At 39.4% G+C, this 22,152-nt stretch overlaps 1 protein-coding gene across 1 annotated transcript in view; it reads right to left on the minus strand.

The window, feature by feature from the left end:
* ADARB2 (adenosine deaminase RNA specific B2 (inactive)) overlaps positions 1–22,152 on the minus strand; it is a 375,455-nt gene that overhangs the window by 110,351 nt on the left and 242,952 nt on the right. Inside the window, exons 3-4 of the mRNA XM_063303417.1 lie at positions 14,743–14,829; positions 2,689–3,590 (exon numbers count right to left, since the gene is read on the minus strand). Coding sequence (XP_063159487.1) covers positions 2,689–3,590; positions 14,743–14,829 — 989 coding nt within the window. The remainder of the gene's footprint in view (positions 1–2,688; positions 3,591–14,742; positions 14,830–22,152) is intronic.

Below are 22,152 nucleotides of genomic sequence, written 5' to 3' on the forward strand. Positions count from 1 at the left end.
CCTTTTGCATAGCTCTCCTGAATCTCTACAGATAGAAACATTTTGTTTCCCCAATACTTTCATTCTCCCTTTCCATGGCTTGGGATGAATTTGTCTGTTTTGCAAGCCAACTAGAGAAAAATGCTTGTCTTTCACTGAGAGTTACTGAAATTTTTCTGGCAGAGAAGTTCAGTACCTTTTGGGTGAAGGAAGTTAAAGTTGCTGGAGTTCAGCAGAACCCCTCCCTATTACTGTTTAGGAGGGGGTCCAAAATACATTTCTTCACCTATCTGCCAATCACTATTTCTTACCCAGATGTGTTACTGTAGTAAGTGTGGCAAGGCATATATACCATATATACTTGCAGATAAGCCCATCTGTGGATAAGCTGACCCTCAATTTTTAACCAAAATACCATGAAAAATGTGCCACCCACAGATAAACCAACCCCGAAATTTTCATACATTTTAATTTTCACAATTGGCTTATCTGCAGGTGGTGCATATTTCATGGTATTTTGGTTAAAAATTTGAGGGTCTGCTTATCTGCAGATGGGCTTATCCATGAATATATAAGGGGTATACAGGCACTTAAAAAGCTGAGGGGAAAACCTACCATATATACTCACAGATAAGCCCTTCCACAGATAAGCTGAATCCAATTTTTTGGGTGTGTTTTGGCACCTAAAATTCTTGGCTTATTATGACTATATACGGTAACTTTCTCTGATCCCCATGGAACAAACAATTTCACAAATCATATTTCCCAGCTAGGTTGGGTCCATCCAGAGACTGATTAATCTTTCAGTTTTGGTTTCTGACAGCTTCTTATTTTTCCAGGCTTCGTTGGTTTCTTCCATTTCCACACCAGTTTGAAATGTTAAGACATAATATGTATGAAAATTCATACTCTTTTTGTGCTCATTTTTTTTCTAACATACAAGTCCCTGCATTATATGTGCTATTTTCATTTAAGACAATGCATTTTGTACATTTTCACTAGTAAGTGAATGTCTGACTTGGAGAACTGCTTTGCAAAATTTAGAAAACTGTGAATTTGGAAAGATAATGGAATTTTGGTTTGAATATTGATTCAAAAGGGTGAAATTAAGTAGGTTTGCACTGCAACGTGAATCAACCAAATTTCTTCCCTGTCTCAAGCTCCAACCAATGTTTTCTTTTAGTTAAAACACCATATAATCTGATTCTTTAAACTGTAGCCATTTGGGAATTCCTTTAATATATTTCTGAAACAGGGTGTAGAGCAGACTTATGGTTGACATTTCGCTCATGCTACCTTTACAGAAAGTCTATTATATCTTTGTCCTATCACTGTTTTCATTCCCTTTTCATATATCCTGTTCTGTTGATGCACAAAAATAGTTTAATCTGACCACTTGGCTCCATACATTTGCTCAATGAACCTTGATTTTGTGTGGATTTTGTAAGATATTTAAAAACAGAATAATGTACAAATATGACTGAATTCTAAACTAGCCCATCTAATTCAACAAGTTGACTACAAGGCAAAAATGAAAGTAAATGCAAGCTATGGTCAGTTGATTTGAAATCAAGGCATGAAAAGTAATTTTTGTTTTAGAAGTCCACAAGAATCTTCATCAAAACTGCATGAAGGGTTACAATTGAAATATATTTTCTAATTCCACAGAAAGCCGGGGTACACAATGAATAAACTAATATAAATATGTAGCAAAACACCTCTCTCTCGGAGGATTTTCCATGCAGGTCTGGATCCTAGATCTTATTTTGAAATACCACATGAATAGTCCTTTCCTCTAATTTATGAATAGTCAGTAAATTCTAAAATAAATGGGAAAAATCTAAAAGCAGATAAAGATCTCATAGGGAAAAGTTATAACAGGGAGCTCTATTTTTTCCAACCTCCTTTTCAAAAGCTTAGGAAAAGCAGAAGAAATCTCACTTGAACAGAAAATTGTCCATGACAAAAACAGCTACCAAGAAGGACAACACTGAGAGAAGATTCAGGTAACAAAATCAATCAACCAGTCAATCAATCTAGCCCCATCACAACCTAGTTATTTTAGTTACTAACTAGAAACTAGTGACACTTTCAAATTAGAGGACACAAAAGTTGGATTGTTTTCTTGATTCAGCACACAAAAATGCCGCATAAACATATAACCAGCAAAACACCACCAGCCTTTTCCTTTAACACAGTCAATTGATTGACAACCATTCCCCAGAGATCCTTAATATTTGTCTGAAGTCTGGGGGTGGAACCTGGAAAACAGACACATTGTACATTTTAAAGAATTATGTCCTCTTTGTCTAACTGTAACTTGGTAGGGGGGGGGAAGGACACCCCACTGTATGTTAATTATGGTGTCTCCCTTAAGAACAAATACACTCTGATAAAAAAGACAAGAACAGGGCTCTACCTTCTTTACATGTGGAATTTGCAGCTGAAATATTGACGGTCCTTCAAAGGTCTCTATGCTCAACTTTCTTTTTAGAAATTAACCCATCTAATGGCTCTTAGATATGTAAGAGGGGAAGAAAATGCCAATGTCTTTGCACGTGGCTTTGGCAAGGAAAGAGGCACTGCTGAAGTACAGCACCCTCTGGGCGAGCGTTCTGATAAAGTCACAATTTATGGCTAGAACACAAGAAATCACATTAATTTTACAGAATCCCTTCAGCTCGGTGGTGGCTACCTCAGAGCTCTCACCTGTGGCAAATGATTACATTTACTCCTGCTGGGAATGTGACTGGGCAGACGAATGTTAAAGAGGGCCTGCAGCGCAGCCTGTGCTGCTTGACCTTTAGCCAGCTTCTTGCTACGTCCCGAGCCTTCAAATGTTCTCCCATCCACTCTCACAGCCATCACAAAACTCTTGATATGCTGCTTCTCCACAGTCTCTGAAAGGCAGACGTACCTCAGTCCTGACCGCAGCTCATTGAGCAACACCACTGGGTTCTTTTCACTCTTGGCGGTGGATGCCATCTTGTTTTGTTTAGGGTGGCCCATGAAGTCCAACGTGCGGTAGAGTAGCTTCCCATGACGGTAGGCCTTAGAAAGCAATTCGTTATTAACCGGGTTGCAGACTGAGAAGTCCTTATTGTGTGCAGATGGTTCAAACTCCTTGAACAGAGTGTCTGGAAAGTCTGCCAGGTCTGACGTAAAGTCTGTAGAAGGGTTGAAACAATTTCCCATGGCAAAGTGAGCTTGACATGCATTGGGAAACTGCACAAATGATTTGAGGGCTAGTTCAGCAGCCCTCATTTTGGCTTTCTTTTTTGTTGGCCCAGTGCCTTCAAATGTAAGTCCATTGACCTCCACAGCGACTGCAAATACTGGAGCATGGACAGGGCCTGTTTGGGAAATCATTTTATATTGTAAACCAGGTTTAAGTTCATGTAGCTGAACCAGGGCATTCTTTGGTGTTACAGACCATGAGACCTTCTTCCAGATCAGCTGAAATTTGCAGAAATGTCCACCGTTGCCCTCTTCTAGAGGCCTTTTTCTTTTGACACTGGAAGCTCCTACTCTTGATCTTTCATTAGAAGTAACTGAATGATCTTCTAAGTTGCCAATGTTACGGTTCTCCTTTACTTCAGCACTGCTTGTACCTGTTTGGAAAAAAAGCAAAAGAAAGCCCACCAACATTACTGGTACTAGTGCAATATCTACGAACAAGAGCTCAAAAGTATTGGTATAAATCTTGATTGAAGTTATTCTTTTTTAAATCAATTTGGCAAAAACCTAGCTACATGGATATGAAGATTTTTTTTCTTCCTCCAAATATGTGGCTTATTGAGAGATGCTGAATGTTGTAAGGTTTAGAATAGATAGCAGAAAGTAACTTTTCCACACACAGTTAAATCATGGAATTCCCTACCATAAGATGTAATTATGACTGCTAATAAATAGTGTTTTAAAGGGGTATTAAACAAATTTATAAAAAGTAAGCTTATTAATTAGTGCAAGACAAGGTGGCTGTATACAACAACCAGGATCAAGGTCAGCATGAACATGTAACTGAATACCATCTCCTGGGGAACAATAGCTATATCTTACTGGCGTACTTCCCATAGATATCTGACTTAGCAATCACATAAAACAGTCATCGGCTTTAATCCAGTAATGCTCTTATGATCAATGTCAACGAATGATTCCAGGAGATAATTAACGCTTGAGCGAGGGCATAATGCTGTCTGCTCTGATACAGATGGAGTTGTGCTCTCTTTTAAAGAAGCCCGCCCTGACAACTTGATAATCTTTTTACAATTATAATTTACAACCTTCTCTTCTTCTAAAGGAAGATAGTTGAGAAGGTAATGGGGAACTAGCTACACAGGATCCTAGCAGAAACAGATCCTTTTCAGTCAGGATTCAAGCCTGTTCATGGGAGAGAAATGACAGTTGCTCTGGTGGATGAACTTCATCAGGACCAGGATGTGGAGGAGGGTGCCCCTCTTGGTCCTATTAGGCCTCTCAGCAGCTTTCAAAACCATTCCACCATGGTATTATTCTGGGCCATCTGCACGGGCTGGGGCACTGTCTTATGGCACTTATGTTCATCTTGATTTGTCAGCTCCACTCTGTGGTACAGGGGAAATACTCAAGCCCTTGTATTCTCCAATGCCTTTGCAGATGTCCCAGAAGCTGCAGGTGGTACAAAATGTATGATCAATGGCGGGACAATCCCACCAGTACAAAATAACACCTATTTTAAAGTTGTTACACTGGTTACCAGTAGGCTTCCAGGACCAATTCAAAGTCCTAGTTGTTATCTTTAATGCTCTACCTAATGCAGCGTTGGGTTACATCAACTCTTGCCTTGCCTATCTGGTCCAGCCATCCAGAGAGGGCCTACTGGGAATCCCTCTCCATGCAAGGTACAAGGTGGTAGGTCTTTTGGTGATATTGCCCATGCTGTGGAACTAGTTTCCTCCACAGATATGTGCAGCCCCAACCCTCCTTGTAGTTTGAATCAAGTGAAAAGAGCCCTATTCCATTCTACCTTTGTTCTGGATTGATTAGGGCACTGTGATAGGCCAGGCATTTATAAATTTATTGTATTAGTTTAGTTTATGCTGCTTTACTGGAATTTTGGTTTTGCTGTTCGCTGCCCACACTCTTTCAAGACTGGGGAGGTTAGAAATGTTGCAAGCAAGCAAGCAAGCAAGCAAGCAAGCAAGCAAGCAAGCAAGCAAATAAATGAATAATAACACAGCAACCATTTCCCTCAGTGGGGTAGAATGTGATTTGTAGCTGAATTTTCTTTAAGTCCAATACTCTGTCTACATACTACCCTGGTTCAGAATTTAACTCTTACCCTCCTGTCTTTTGTACAAAGCTTTTAAGTATAGAAATTTCCATCTCTTTAATGTACATACGAAATGAATAAGTTACGATCACACAACATGCTTAACCCTACCCTGGGCTAACAAAACACAATTGCTATACAGTATACAACATATGCTTTGTCCATAGAATACACCATATTATGGTTTAATAAGATAGCAGGATGCCCATGACATGCTAAGATAATGGTCAGGTTTCATACAACATAGTGAGACCCCAGCCATAGTGTGTCTCTGGGATGGGCAATTTCTTTGAACACTAACTTAAAACTGATCTCCCCTCCCCACCCCCTCAAAGCAGAGACAACCTATTGTTTTCAGGCACATCTGTCTAGAAAATAATGTGGCAGGTCTTGAAATTCATCCCTCTCTCCTCTCTTCTTTTAATAGTTTTTACTGACCCAATCACTGTAGATAATGATACTGGAAGTGAAGAAGTATGAAAAGATAGGTAACCCTTGTTTCACACTCTATTCAGGTTCAAAAAGAATTTGTATTGATTCTGCACCACTGAATAGGAAAACACAGGGGGTTATTTGTATTTATAATTCATATTGCCTTTTCCAATCTCTATTCCCCTCTCTTACTTTCATAATGCTGGCTGCATGGTTTGTGAACAGAGTAAATTCATCTTTAAGCCTCCACATTCCTTCATTTACAGACTGAGAGACTGATGCTGATAATACAAAGTAAATAATACCCTCTGAGACCTGAAAGTTCCTCTATGACCTTAACACGATCTATATGGTGCATCTGTCACAACCTGGTGTTCCCTAGATCTCCTGGGATTATACATCCCAGCATTCCAAGCTAACATGACCAGACTAAAAACTGTACCTGTATGTTCTCAGCTTAAGCCCAATATTCTGTCCCCACACTTTACTGGTTCTGAAAGTAGATGCAGATGACAAAGTATTCTGGGAATTATAGTCCTGACTAATCTGTACTTCAGAACTACTTTGAATTGTAGTCCTAACTACTTTAAGAATTGACTGAAAATTCTGGGAGCTGCAGTTCTGACATATCAGGAGGGCACAAGGCTGAGGAAAACTGATGGAAAGGAACAGCCTTGGCCACTTCCTAATTTAGGGAACCTGGTTGGGGAAAAAAATTATTATCTTTTGCTCTTTACACAGCATTTTGGGGAAACTTGATTTTATGATCTCCTTCAGACATGATCTATGGGATACATCTGCCTGGCCTGACTACCTATTGATCCATCTGTGTGTGATATAACGGGGACATAAAGAAAATCCCGTCTCTCCCTCTGGCTGTGTGGCTCTGTATATTAGGACTGCAATATTTGTTGAGTAATCATTTAAAGCAGTGGTTTAGATCAATAAATTCAGACCCAAGATTTAATAGTCTTATGCTCATCCCTTCCTTCAGATGGCCATATGCTATATCCTTTAATTGGGAATAAGCACTCTTTTGATACAAAAATAAGAAAGTAAAAGTAATAAAATGAGCATTTATAATCACTTGCTTATCTGGCCGCTAAAAAAAGATACTGTAGTGTGCAGTGAAAACTCTGGCGGCACCCAGTAAGTCCAGTGACTGCTTTGTCACTGTCTGTCTCTTGCTGATTTCTGGGTGGTCAGTGGGAACAGTCCTCTTGGCTGCAGGATTTTAGACTAATATCAAGGAGCATTACCTGTTGGTAGCATCACTGATTTAGAATAATAGGTTACATCCCAATTAATTAGTCAGCAGTATTTTTAAATTTTTAAAAAATACTTTAAAACCAGTTGAAATTTGCAATTTCCAAATTTTGCAAAATCGCATTTGCAATTTTAAATGGAAAGTTCCATCATAAAAGAGGCATCTTGTCCTATGGGACAAGAAAGGGAACTGTATCTATATCTACCCTGTAGAGTTTGTGGAAAAATAGTTTATGGGATGAAATGGAACTGGAGAGATCTAAATTAAACTGTATGCAGCCACAAAGATTGCAGGCAACTTTGGAACCATTGTAATTTCAAGCCTAACTACAGTACCTCATAATTATTCCTACTAATTATTTCATAAAATCCTATGATTGGATTACTATTATGAAGGCCCATGTTTTCTTTTTCCTACAAGAAGAATTCTGTATCTGTCTCTCTCAAATTTGTTATTTTTCAGCCATAGATTGGTGGAAATGTGTGACTTGCTATGTTGTACTCATATGTTGTCAAAGGACCAAAGAAAATAATAGTTCTGTTTTAGGGGAACTTAAACAATTGGTTCCTCCTGTTCCAATCTGTTCTACCATTTTAGAACCTGACTATCTCATTCATCCACTGTGAGGCTATTAGGACAAACTTTGGAGTAAGGCCAGAAAAATGAGTTGGATGGTGGCTCCAAAAACAACCCTGCAGTAAGTGATATAAGACAAATACCATACAAAGCAAGGCTACCTGCAATCTTCCTAAACCTTGGGTTCCAGTCCATGGTTCCCACCAAATTATTATTTTTCATAGGATGGAAGGGGGAAAATCACTAAATATATGGGAGGCATTTACTAAATGTAGGGGGAGCAATCATATTAAGTGTTTTTATTAATGCCATTTTGATTCAATATAAATTAATTTAAACCAACTTTACATTTTGTCATGACCTCACTTCTTAGTTTTGGCTCAAATATAAAATGTTCCTGCATGAAAACAGTTGGGAAGGTAGGATAATTAAACCCAATGATTTATATTAGACTGAATAAATTATTTGTTCCAAAATCTTTATTTAATTTCATTTAGCAGAATGAAAATAAACAGTTTGTATTGGTAAATTTGTGAAGATTCATCCTAGATCTCTCTGTTCATTTTCTTTCTTCATTTGTCTCTGAGTCATGCCTTCTCTCTTTTCTGGTCATTATGTAGGACAATGTTAACTGGCACAGTTGCATCATGAAGTGCTGCTGAGGACTGTAATGCACATTAAAATGGTACGGCTTCTGTCTCTGGGTTACAAGTCAGAAGAACCAGCCATCTGATACTCCATGCTAAATTTGAAGTGATAATGTTGTTCCTCTTGAAGGGTATTCTGCTATCAGGTGGCTAGAATATTTCGTAGGAAAAGAAACGTATGGCAATAATGTTCTCATTATGATTATCTGCAAAGAATATATTCCAGGTTGTGACTTATTTCCATATGAAGAGGGTATCTCTTATATCAACAGGGAGGATGAAAGCTAAGAAAATAAGGACATGAGATTTAAAAAAGGAAAGGAAATATAGCTAAATCTAGTTCATAACAAGTGCCATTCATTAACTTTCTATTCTTGCAAACCAAAGTCATGTCTATATTCCATTCTCATAAATGGCCTTTTGCTTCATTTCTGCGCTGTTTTAGCCTTTCCTGTTTCTCTTTTAGACTTGTATTCTGTGGTCTTATATTCTGCATTATGTGCAGGATATAAGACCACAGAATACCTTGATTATACCTTGAAAAATTAATAATAAATAAACTCATCAATTCCATTCAATCCCAACTTTCTTGTTTTATCCTGCCTCTAAGTCCATTCACTCATCCTTCAGATATTTATTTTATAATTCAACCGTCATTCATTCTCTCTACATGACCAATTCACATCCATGTACTTCTTTTGCACTGTAGCTCTTGTATTCAATCCACATTCATTTAGTATAGATTCATTCTTGACCCTATCTCTTTTAAGTACCCTATTGCCACTGCATTCAAGTTACTCAACTCTCATTTCCATATAACAAAGCGGCTCCATTTTCACTTTATCTGACAAACATTCATTCCTTACAACAGGCCACATGCCATTCTACCTGCATTTGCACATCTTAAAAAAACTTCATTTATTTTTCCATCTTTAGTAAGCATTCTACTAAGGTGCACAAATTAGTAGTAACAGTAGAAGTTTTATTTAATGTGCAGTTATAACTAAGTGTAGTACAGATAAATGAAAATTACATACATAAACAATCATAGCTTATCATAATAAAATATTTTAATAAACAATGTAAGAAATTTCCCAATACAATCTAATAACTAATATGAACATTTCCTAATACTAGCAAAACTTTAATATAAATCTAAAGCAAAATGTGTGGTTTTTCCATCTTCGTAAAGGTCCTGCAAAAAGAACCACTAGAGATCAGACTCCAGATGTAGCGCAAAGGGGACTTGCTTCCAGAGAGCAGCAGCCAAATGGGAAAAGGCCCCCCAACGAGGAAAAACTAATTGACCTTGATTGCGCTATTGAGTTGAGCACACAGGAGCATGAATTGTAATCAAGGTTGTCAAATAACGGGGTGTTCCTGTATGCATGGCAGATCAGCACCAGCAATTTAAACTGATAATGCTCCTGATGACTTGACAAAAGGATATATGGGACAAATCTAGAACAGATGCACCATTCAGCCTTCACTGGTTTCTTACTAACCTAAGCCTCATAGCAAATTGAACCACAGACCTCAAAGAAGCCTAACACCAATGCTACCTTCACTCTAATGTCAACAGAAATGTCTTACCCTAAACATTTCCTGGCATGAAATCCCTACCATAACAAACATTTAAGGCTACCACTAACCATAAAAACATATTGATATCTCTACTGGCATGCTAATGCCAATGTAAATGTTTTAGACCATAGCATGCAATCCCATAATAGAACAGTAAGAATACCATTAATGATAGCAAGTCACTGAGAAGTTAACCAACCAAATATAACCATAGACCTCAAGGAAGCCTAGCCCAAACCCTACTTTCACCTTATTGCCAATATAAATTTTTATGCTAAAAGTTACTCTGGCAAAATAACCTAGCAAAGTTAGTCCAAGACAGCCAGTTTGATGCAGTGGTTAAAGAATCAGGCTAAAATCGGGAGACCGTAAGTTCTAGTGCTGCCTTAGGCATGAGGCCAGCTGGGTGACTTTGGGCCAGTCATTCTCTCTCACGCCTAGGAAGCAGGCAATGGCAAACCACTTCTGAAAAACTTTGCCGAGAAAACTGCAGGGACTAATGCAGGCAGTTGTCAGGAGTCAAACAAACAAACAAAAAAACAACAACACCCCGATAAATCTAAGTTTATGACAGTGAAAAACTCATTCTAAATCTAATCCACACACAAAACTGAACCACAGAACTAAAGGATGCCAAACCCTAACCCTCCCTTCATCCAAATGCCAATAGGGTGTTTTTAAACATAGGACTCCAATACTGATAAAAACTCACCCAAAAGTTGAGTCTCCTGTAAAATTTAACTACAGATCTCAAAGAAGTCTATCCCTAATCCTAACTTCACAATACTGTGAACAGAAATGTTTATACTGAAGTTTTTCCATCAAACAATCCCTATCATAACATGAAACATAAGAATACCACTAAATATAAAAACTCATCCTCAAGCTAACCCTAATCCTACCTTCATCTACTGGCTCTAGTTTTTACAGTTGTTCACATCATTTTCCCTGTCAAACACAACCACCTTGGCTTTGGATACATTAGTTTTCAGATCTATGCTTTTCAATGCATCATACAATCTACCTAACATTTGTTGCAAATCATTCAGGTTCTCAGCCAACAATACACCATTTTCTGCTCACAGAAATACCCAACCAGTCACCACAAGCATTACTTATACATGGATCCAGATTTCTAAATTCTATAACTATAAAGGTTATTTTATTTCTTAATTCCATTTTCAACAGTTATGTGAAAGAGGAATTAAGAATAGACTGGAAGAAAGAAAAGGTTATTTAGCTCAATTATCTCTTGAGTTAAAAGATTAAACTGTCCTATCTAGACCAGTGTGGGTGTTGGCATTCTTGTTCCATGAGTCTTAAACAATTATGAGGATATCTACACGTATAGTCCAGATTAACTGAGATAATTAATCGAGAGGAACCTGATTATTGAGATAAAACCTTCTGTCCTTGCCTTGTCTGTTGTTCATGTCTCTCTTTCCCTGTTTTTGACTACCTTTTGTCCCATTTTGCCAGTTAGGTTTTTGATGCTTGCTGATGTTTAATAAACAAACATCAAGCTATATTTTGTATAGCTCTGTTATGGATGCTTGCTCTCATCTGGATGTAGGGATTGAATGGGTGTGTGCTGGGTGCAATTAAACTAGAAATTTGCCAACAAGACTTCTATGCAACCACTCACAGAAAGGAGGGGAACATTTGTAGTACAGAAGTTATTTCCATGCTAGCATTTTGTTCTTTGTTAATTCATTTTTTACAGAGAAGCAAAGCCATCTGAAAGCAAAACCATAAACTTTTCAACATTCCTTCCTAATTCCAAAAATGAAATAGAGATATGCTTGGAAGAGGAATGTGTTAACTTCCATATTAACAAGAAAAGTTGCAAAAACAACACAAAGGTGTTCTACGTCCATAATAAATTTTCTTAGGGTATATATAATCATCACAGAGTAGTTTCTTGCTCACTTCTAAAACTTTTTTGAAAAGTTTTAGAGGTGAGCAAGTTTAGCCAAGAGGCTACAGGAAGAAAGCACAAATATTTCCCAGTTTCTGAAAAAGGGAGGGGGGTGTTGTAAGTTTTTCACTTTCTTTTTCATGCAATTATGTAAGGCAGTTGCATCTATGAATTACTGGAAGAGCTTTTAAGATAGCCTGCAGGGGCATTTGTTGGAAGGGGGTATCAATAGCATCAAAATGGTGGGTGCGATGGGGCAATAGAAATCCCAGCTCTTTTGCATCACATAGACGTAAAAAGAGGTAGGTGACTGTTGTACTGTACTGCCATTTTGATGTTGTTGACTCCCTATGGACACCTGATAGTCTCTGTAACTTACTTGATAAAAGTGCAGCAATGGACTAGAGATGAGATAAGCATGCAAAATTTCTATAAAAGGACATTTTTACACTTATGCCAAAATGAGAAATCAATTGGAAGGAAGCAAATTGATCAGAAGGTGGATTTTAAAAGTATTGTTAGTGTTCATAAAGTGCATTAACGAAAAAGTTAGTGGTATTGCCATCTGACCAAGAAAAAGATCTTGGAGTTGTGGCAGACAGCATGAGGAAAACATGGGTCCAGTGAGTGTCTGCTATTAAAAAGGCTGATTTGTTCCTTGTTGTGGGTCATTAGGAAAGGAATAAAAAACAAAACTGCCAATATCATAATGCCTTCATAAAAGTCAATGGTGTGACTATACGTGGAATACTATCTATGGTTCGTTGCTACACTTCAAAAGAAACATTGTAAAGCTGTAGAAAAGGACAAATACAGTGATGAAACTAAGGGAATCAGTTCCTCTCTGTAGCAGGCTACATTTGGAATTTTTTAACTTATTAAATTAACAAATTAACATTTGAGCTGTGTATAAAGTGTGAAAAAAGAGGAGAGAAGTGGCATAATAGTTCAACCTCAGTCAACATAAATGGTGGAGATTCAGGACAGACATAACTTCACCCCAGCCATAGCTAAATATGGAATTCACTCTTATGTGAAGTACTTGGATGGCTTTAAAGGGGAATAGATACATACCTTGAGGACAGGATTATTGATGGCTGCTAGTAACAAAGAAAATGTCTTATCTCTGATACCCAAAGCCACATGCTTAGAAATACTGTCTCTGGAGGACAACTAGGAGAGAACTGTACCATTTCTAAGCATGGGCATCTGGGAGAGGGGCGCAGATCAATATGTGAGTCATTGTGTGATCAAATATTGTATTATTTGCATCAGCAAATGCACACAGGTTATATAATTTGTGATTAGCTGCCTCCACAACTAACGTAAATTACATAATTTGCATATTTTGCGCAATGAAGTCAATATATGCACAATGTCATGTAGCTTGTAGGCTGTCCAGAAGCACTGTGCTGGCACTGCGTGACCTGAACCCTGGACTTGATAGGTGTTGGACTTGATGGGTGTAGAGGAGAATAAAGATAACCTTGGAGGAGGAATGCAAGGATGGTAATATAAACATCAGCTTTGTCCTGAAAGAGAGGAGGAAGGAAGAAAGAAACTCAAAATCGCCCCACTTTGATTCTCTTGGGAGAAATTCTGCCAAGCTTTCAGGATTCCTTTATTATACCCTGCAAAATAAAGCTGAGTTCATAGTGGAGTCTGATGCCTGACCTGGTCTATCTTGAAGGGCTAAGAATAGGCCAGGAAACACTGTTCCTTTCTGGGCAGAGGGCCATGCTTAGCTTTAAGTGTTGACAACATTCTAAAATGTAGGGTAGGGCCAGGACGAACACTAAAATTTATTTGATTTCATTTATAGGTATTCAAACTCTCCAGTTATGCACATAATCATTTTTCCCACTCCATCACACTAAAAATAAGCAGTTTTGGAGATATCTGGAGGCCACATGCAAAGTTTTAGAGACTGTGTATGGTCCAAGTACATGAATTATTTTACTAGTTGTGGTCTAAAGCAGCAGACTTCCATATACATATCTATATCATCTGTATCTATATCTATTTTCTTAGTGGTTCTTGTGAAAAAACAATCATAAATTTTCCCTGCAGAGAAGCAACAGCCCATTTTAATTTCTCTCCTCAAATTTTCCCTACTATGGGAAAACAGTGAGTAGGATGGTGGCTGCACTGTCTGAACAGCTGTTCTTCACTCATCATGATCTATCAAGTCAAAGCCTGGGCCATCAACAAATCTTTTAGGGCACACATGAAAGTATTTCTCATCATTTACGTTCATGAGACTCATAATGCAGCCTGACTGATTCTGTTAAGACTGTTGCCTGTGGATTGTGAATGGTGAGTTGACACCTTTTATCTCCTACTCCTCACATTCTGATAGTTCTGACTCTCCTCAACCTTCTCATGGAGAACCTGCTACTTGCTGCCCATCTGTACCACACAAAGTACAGAGTGAGAAGAGGTCTCACCTCCATCACTTACTGACATGCTTGGAAAAGATAAATTTCACTTCAAAACCAATCTGGAGATACTCAGGCTCTTTGACAGGATATGGGCTTCATCCCAGCAGCTATATCAACAGTACCACCAACAGCTTTTTCTCTGCCTGATTTTGATGAGGATATGACTTTTTCTGGCAATAAGTTAAACAAATGCAAATCTCTGTTCCTACCTGTGGGACCCTAAAGATGGTAGCTTATGCAAGGAAATGCAATGATGTGTTCCAGTTTGAACACTAGTATCTCTACAGTAAAATGTAGCATATATTCACATCTCCACAGGCCTATCATGCACACATTTACATTCTATAAATATGCTTTTTTTCAGCCCCACATTGGCAAAAATAATGTTTAACAAGCCCCTGCAGATCACAATAAATGGCAAATAGGCTGGCTTAAGATTAAAAGATTCAGCAGAGAGACAGATTTATTTGCACTTTTCATTCCTTAAAGTTCCAAAGATGGACTCTGCAATTCTTGTTACAGGAAAATGTGGGATATATGATACAGCACTTTCTGCCTGATCAACATGAAAAAGATAAACTGCTTACTTAAATTGTCCTCATCTTCCATGTTTGCTGCTGCAGGATTCAAATACTTGAAGGGTGCAATGAAAGTTGACAAAATGCTTACTTTTTCTGTAAGGAGACAAAAGGGCAGGAGAACACATATTTATGAAATCTTGAGGATTTTTCCCCAAATCACCAGTCAAGTATATTTCTTTTATATCAATTCTGTATTCATATCCAATTAGTACCTAGCTTAAGTCACTGAACCAACTTACCTTTATTACTCGGCATTTTTCAATTTTAGTAGAGATGTGGTCAACCTGGATTTATTTTGTACCATTTATTACTATTTAAACATCTGAGAAGGGAAACTGGGCTTGGCAATCAACTACTCCAGTGGTAAAGGGAATCCTCAAAATGGAGTATGTAGGTGGAATTCTAATTGCTAATCAGTTCTAGATTAGCTAGTACAGCAGAATAAACATTTGAGTGCCCAACTTCAGAAATTCTATACCCATGTTATCATCTCCCTACTTTCCAGTTACGTGCTGAAGTTAAATTCTTTCAGCCTGCAGCTTCTTCATTGCCACTTCTGGAATGAAACAAAATTTGACTTGAATACAACTGTGGTCCTAATTTATACAAGACTCAGTTTAAAAAGACCAAATCCGTGAATGACCCCTATTGGTGATCAAGTGAAAGATTAACTATGAACTTAAAGAATTAAGTAAAGACTTTCTCAATCTTGATTCCTGGTTTTCTTGGCAACAGTATGGAAGAGGTTTGCTGTTGCCTTATTCTGGGATACCTTTTAACTCCGAAGTCTAGCCTATAGCCCTGGAATTTCTTAATGGTCTCCCATCCAGGTACTAATTAGGTCCAATACTGGTTAAGTGTTTTCTGTATCAGCCACTTGGATTCTGCCACTTGCTTTGATCTAAAAGGTGATAATATTTGCGAGAAATCAATGGGAGAATAAATTTTAAATGAGGGATCTATCAGAAGAAGTGCACTATGCATGATACAGACAAAGTATGTGCTAAATAGAGAACAATAGCAAGAAAGATGAAATAAACATTGAATGGAATTGTCTGCTGGCAAAAATCAGCATCCATCCATCCATCATCACCTATTTATCTGAATGCTATGTACTTCCATCTTGTTGCTTGGAATGGTAACATTGTAACACTGGAATGATGAATGGGAAAACTGAGTGGTAATGGGAATGGTTTGGCACTCTTCTACTATAGCCATCACTTCTGAAATTGTAAAACATTTACAATTTTTTAAAATGTATTTTTTAAAATAAGACAAAACATATCAGCATAAAAGAAAAACAGCCCATTGAGTGCCAAGGCAGAAAGAACTTTCATTTTGAAAGAGTGTCTGAGTTGGAAACCTTAGTTAGACAAAGAACTAATGTTATGAAGGGTCCTGTTGCAAAGGCTCCATAGCCAAGTTGCATACAAGTGGTAAAGCTATGCACTATGAGCTGGATATTTCAACAAGGTGGGGGGGTGTTGTTGAATGACCTATTTTTTTGCCTTTTTACAACTTATCTTTAAGTAGGTCAGCTAAAGACCCAACAGCTGCATTTGTATAACATATTTTTTATGGGGTAGGGAGGGCATTTGACAGACCCTGGTTCATTAATCCATTTTGTACAATATCACACAAATGATCAGTATCAGTTTTGGTTAGGCTCCCATTTAATTAGTTTAAGTTTAAATTGTAAAAAGGGATTAATTAAGTAGCCAGGTATAATAAGGGAAAAGGTGGCCTCAGGGTCAAACTAGACCCTCCTCTCAGTTCTGAGGTAACCTGCAACTGAGGGTGAGCAGCAACTGGAAAATTAGGCCTCTTTGCCATTTCCCTCCCCCCCCCCCCAGTTATAAACCGGTTTCTCCCCTCCCCACCAGCTCTTGGGGGAGACAGGAGAGGATTGAAGGGGCAATATTTGCTCTGCCCTGGGCCTGGCTAAAGAGAGAAAGGGAAAATAAAAACTGGGGGAGTCAATAGCTCAGCTGAGCTGAGGCGGGGACTAGAAGGCCACTGGTCAACTTCAGGGTTTAAACAAAGTTCACCTTTATGAAAGGTGCCAAAAGAAGATAAATTTCCACACACACCACACACAGTTAAAAAGAGATAAAATACAAAAATATTCTAATGCAGTTCTAACTACGGCTAAAGAACACAGTTTCCAGCCTTGCCCGAGGCAACCGCCTCCTCCAGGGCTCCAGGCAACTCCCTCACAAAAGCTGCCAAAACTCTTCCCGCCCAAAACCTGACAGGACCCCCTCCTTTTCCTTGATTGGCTCCCAGGGTCAGGTGACTCCCTCTGGACATCAAAGGTGGGCTTATGGTTTAAAGGGCCAGCTGCTCTCCACTACACCACATTAAGTGTACATGTGAGGTTTGAGCCTGCTTCTGACTCCGAAAATGAAACTTATCTGGAGTCAGAAGGGGAAAATGAAACTTATCAGGAAGAACTTGGAGAAATAAAAGCCAGAGGTGACTCAGCAGAGCGGGAGAAATCAGAGACGCTGATTGGTCAAACTTTGGAGGTAGAATTAAATCCTCCAATCAGCACTCGAGAAGGACGAGCACAGAAGCGTGCGAATTAAAAGGCAGCCTGATTGGTTGCAGGTGAGAAAAGGCGCAGAAAGGATCGCTTAAAAAGGCAGGCGCGCCAAGAGCAAGCTGCCAGAGACAACCAATCCTTCGAGTTCACAGGACCTGCAGAAGAGTCCTTGCACCAGTCAGAAGCCTTGCCTGTAGCCAGCATGGAACCAGAACCAGCCCCTTCTGCCATTGCGGACCTGCTTCCTGCACCAGCCACTCCAGTTGAGTCTCTCCCTGCTGAGCGCAGCCTTGCCTGCAGTTCCAAGCCTTGTCTCGTCACTCCAGCATGATTCAGTCTTGCCTCCAGTCCCAAGCCTCGTCGGGACACTCCAGTCCAGTCCAGCCTTGTCTCTAGATCTGAGCCTTGCAAAGACATTCCAGCCCAGTCCAGCCTTGTCTCCAATTCCGAGCCGTGCCTACACATTCCGGCCCAGTCCAGCCTTGCCTATAGAGCCGAGGCTTGCTCCAGCCAAGTCCAGTCTTGCCTCCAGATCCAAGCCTTGCCTAGATGCTCCAGTCCAGCCTTGTCTAGCCTCTGTGTTCCAGCCTGGTCCAACTTGTGTGCCCGTTCACAGATTTGTGTGTCAAGCCTTTCCTTTGCCACACACTCTAGCTCCTTCAAGTCTTGCAGCTTCAATCAGAGAATTAGCTGAGTTCTGCCTTGCTGTCTTGCCACAGTCTGAACCTGCAGTATTGTCTGAATGTCCTTTGCAACCTGAGTGGACTTGATTGATTTGCATTGTCTAATCTTTTACAAGGACTTTTCCTATTGTAAATAGTTATTTCAATAAAGAAGTTTATTAGTAATTCTCCCTGGCCGTCTCATAGTCTGAACAGGACAGTATGTGTGAATCCAACAGAAGAGAATATATGTAGCTCAGGGTTATACTGTGGAGTTCTTGGTGCTCCCTGAGCTTGGTTGTTTGCTTGCAGATGTTTCATTACTTAACTAGGTAACATCATCAGTGCTAGTGAGTGTGGGGCTTGGGGAGTGTGAGTGTGGGGAGCAAACCCCACACTCACTAGCATTGATGATGTTACCTAGTCAGGTAGTAAAAGATCTGCAAGCAGGAAACCAAGCTCAGATAGCACCAAGGACTCCATATTGTGTGAAGCCAGCCATGATGAAGCTAGGGGCAGAATCTACTTTGGCTTCCATAGTCATACATACACAAAATGGCCCTGACCCTGCAAGCCTTTCATAAGGCCCTCAACCTGGTTCTGGGCCTGGTCCCCTGAGTGTGTGAAGGGCCCCATCTCCTGCCTGTGCTAGCAACTGTCAGTTGTGATATTTTCCTTGGCTGCTGTGTATTTTCATTTTTATATTTGCAATGGGAATTTTTTAAAATTTATTTTCAGATTGTTCATTGCCTGGAGTCATTAATTGAGGTGGGAGGCCATACAAACTGAATAAATAAAAAAATAAGATGAATAAAAACAAACACACAAACACACAGGTGTTTGAAAACTATACAGGTAGACCTTGTTTAATGACTGCTCTGTTTAGCAACCGTTTGAAGTTATGACAGCGCTGAAGAAGTAACTTTACGACCAGTCCTCCCATTTATGACTGTTGCAGCATCCCTGCAGTCACGTGATCAACATTCAGGCGCTTCGCAACAGGCTTCCAATAAGCAGAGTCAATGGAGAAGCCGGCAGTAAAACTGCAAGTTGCAGTCATTCACTGTCTTGCTTAATGACCCACAGCGACTCATTTAACAACCAAATGGGAAGTGACATTGTAAATCTGTCAGTCACGTGATGCTGTGGTCCCAATTGTGGTCGGTAAGCAAGGACTACCTGTATATAGTGGCAAATTTAGGCATAATGCACTAGACAATGATATTGTCGTGCACTGAAAAGAACTGACTTCTGAATAAACACGCACCGGACTGAATACAAAAATACAACCCTGGTTTGTAGCAGTGAAACTAAAAGCACAGCCAAGAACCATACAGGATCCCACCCAAAGTCCAGCATCTTTCTAATCCAGCATTCTGTCCCCCTATTGACTGATGAGATGCCTGTAGAAAACAAACAAGTAAACAATTAGCTCAGTACACCATTCTTTCCACATTCCCAGGCTACCAATATTGATAAGCTTATGATGCTACAGATAATTTGTAACCATTATGACTAATAACAACAGAAAGAATTCTAGGCATATAACGTGATCACCCCTTCCTCTATTGGATGAGCCAAATAATTGTACTTGAGAATTTACTGATAGTACCTGAGGTTAGAAGCTAGGGCTAATCTGCCAGGCACCTTCTTTCCATAACCACCTCCTCATTTGATTAATCAATGTGTTGGGCTTATTCACGTGCACACAACCCTCCACTTCGCAAACATTTGATTCCTGCCTGCTTAACTGAAAAGGACCATGATGACAGGGTGGCTCTACCATGAAGCATTTTTGGAGGTAATATGAGCTCAGTTCATAGTGACCCATCACTCCATGATTCAGTAGAGCTTTCCCTATCCTGGTGCCCTCCAGACGTGTTGAATGTCAATTTCCAGCTCACCCCAAACATACCCATGCTTGGCTATGCTGGCTGGGAATCACAGGAATAGATATCTAACCTATCTGAAGGCTTTCAGGTTGTGAAAACTTCCTGTAGCAGAAACACCGTTATTCTTGATCTGCTCTTTAGGCAAGTAAAGAGTTGGGCTAACTGAACTATACTGTACAGTGTTGAAATTATAGATGCACCCCACACTCTCTTCCATCTTGAACCCCTTTATCAAGTTTAGCCAGATCATATATCTCTTTAGCCTTCTTAAAGGGTAGCTAGGAGAGCCAGCATAGTGCTACGGACGCCATTCTTTATGTTCTCTTGATTTTAAGAAACCAAGAATGGGCAATGTCTTACTTCCTTACTCAAGCCATCATCAATGTTTGGAAATGTGGTACAGTATTGCTCTTGTTGCTCAGAAGCTAATGAGTGCAATTAACAATTGTGTTTTATATACTCTCTGATTGCAGAGCAAGGGTTAGATTGATTACAACTGGTAGCTTGCCGTATAAGCATTAGTGATGTTTTAGGGAATTACTTCCATTACCATCGTATTCTAACTGATGACTCTAAGGTATTTTGCACGTTGGCAATTTCTCAAATGGAGCTGTTTTTTAAAAAGCTGTATTGAAAGGAGGGGTATCCTATAAATTAGAAGTCACACGCAATTCCAAATGATCAAATGTGTGCAGTGATCACCGGGTTAAAGAGTTTGCTGGAGTACGGGTGCGTGGTGGAAGAGGGGGAGGGAGATACTTGCAATCCTCTCTTTTAGCCATTTTCAGCTTTCCCAGCTCTCCAGACGTGTGGGGCTGATGAGAACAGTTGTATTTGCAACGACATTACTTTTTAAAAAAGCGTATGTGGACATATCGTTAGGAAATTAAATTGGCTTAGTTGAGCTACAGCTGTTAGGATACAATGGTTCAGCCTTCCCCTTCTCTCTGACTGGGGGGTACTTCGGCTCTCTGAATTCTTGGAATCGGAGTCTCCCAAGTTATTGGCAGAGTACCAAGCTAACCTAGATGGACAAATAGTCTGACCTAGTATAAAGCAGTTTCCTGTGTCTGTATCTTTCCCTGCATCTACAGAGCCCCCTTTGCAAAATTGTCAGCAACCTGCTTTCCTTAACAAATTAACCTCTTGATCTTGACCAAACATTTGATTAAATAAATAAAACAAAACAAATGAATCTAACAAACACATACTGTAAGTGGCATCAGTGAATATTCAGACATGGCAATCAGAAATAATCAAAACTCTACTAAAACAAGTGTGTCAAAAATACTCGTCTAAATGCATGAACAGGAGAAGCCTAACAGATTCCCCCAAGAGAGGGTGATGCCGCTTTGGCTCTGTCATAGAAAAGGCCCTGCTTCCTAGCTTCTGAAGGAGAGCCTATCTTAAAGCTTGGGGGAAATTCTTAAGGGAGAAATTAGTCCACATATAATCACAGGTGTTCAGTAGGCGCTACAATGACATCACATGCACCACGATGCACCATCGTGCAGATGTGAATGATGTAATCTGCATCAGTTGCAGCCAGATCGCCCTCACATCCAGTCTGAATCAGTCACCTCATGATGTACTGTACGTAATTTTCATCAGTTGTGGGATGATGTCATGGTGCACATGACATCACTTGCCTTCTCCTGCCCCCTGCAGATGTTTAGTTGAAGAAGGCTAGGTGGTAAATGAGTGGCTTTTTGTTGTTTACTAACACTGTCCAATTCCACTGCATAACAATAGCACGTCTTTGTCTTCCTCTAGAAATAATCAGGGCATATACTTTGAACACTCATGTTTCTTTTCTGTAAGCACCTTAGAAAGAGTATAAATGTAAAAGTAGGATCAAAGCCTTTTTTAGATACTTGAGAAAAAACACATTATTTGTTGATTGCTAAGACCACTCGAGCTGGACTGATGAGAAATGCTTAATTTGGTGTAATCCTTACCTAGAGATGAAGATGCCCATAAAGTCATGATAACTCTAGGTATTTTATCTCTTTGTGTCCTCTGGCTAGGCAACAGAAGGGGGAAAACACTCTTGAAACCAAATTAAATGGTTTCGAAATCTAATTTTAGTAGCCTAAACCAGATTTCACATTGATTTCTATGGAATTTAATAGAGACCAACACACATACTTTGCTTCTCTTATTGAAAATCCATCTCATGCACTAGGATTCTTTTTGGTTTTTTTTAAAACTTATTTTATTTTGCTGTTTACTAGAAGTAATGTAACATACCACATGCTATAAGTGTTTGTTCATTTTCAAGCTGGCTTGGAGTAGGTTGTTAGGAAATGCTGAAGGA

The sequence above is a fragment of the Candoia aspera genome, chromosome 4 (genome assembly GCF_035149785.1).
Source record: "Candoia aspera isolate rCanAsp1 chromosome 4, rCanAsp1.hap2, whole genome shotgun sequence".
Taxonomy (NCBI): Eukaryota; Metazoa; Chordata; class Lepidosauria; order Squamata; family Boidae; genus Candoia; species Candoia aspera.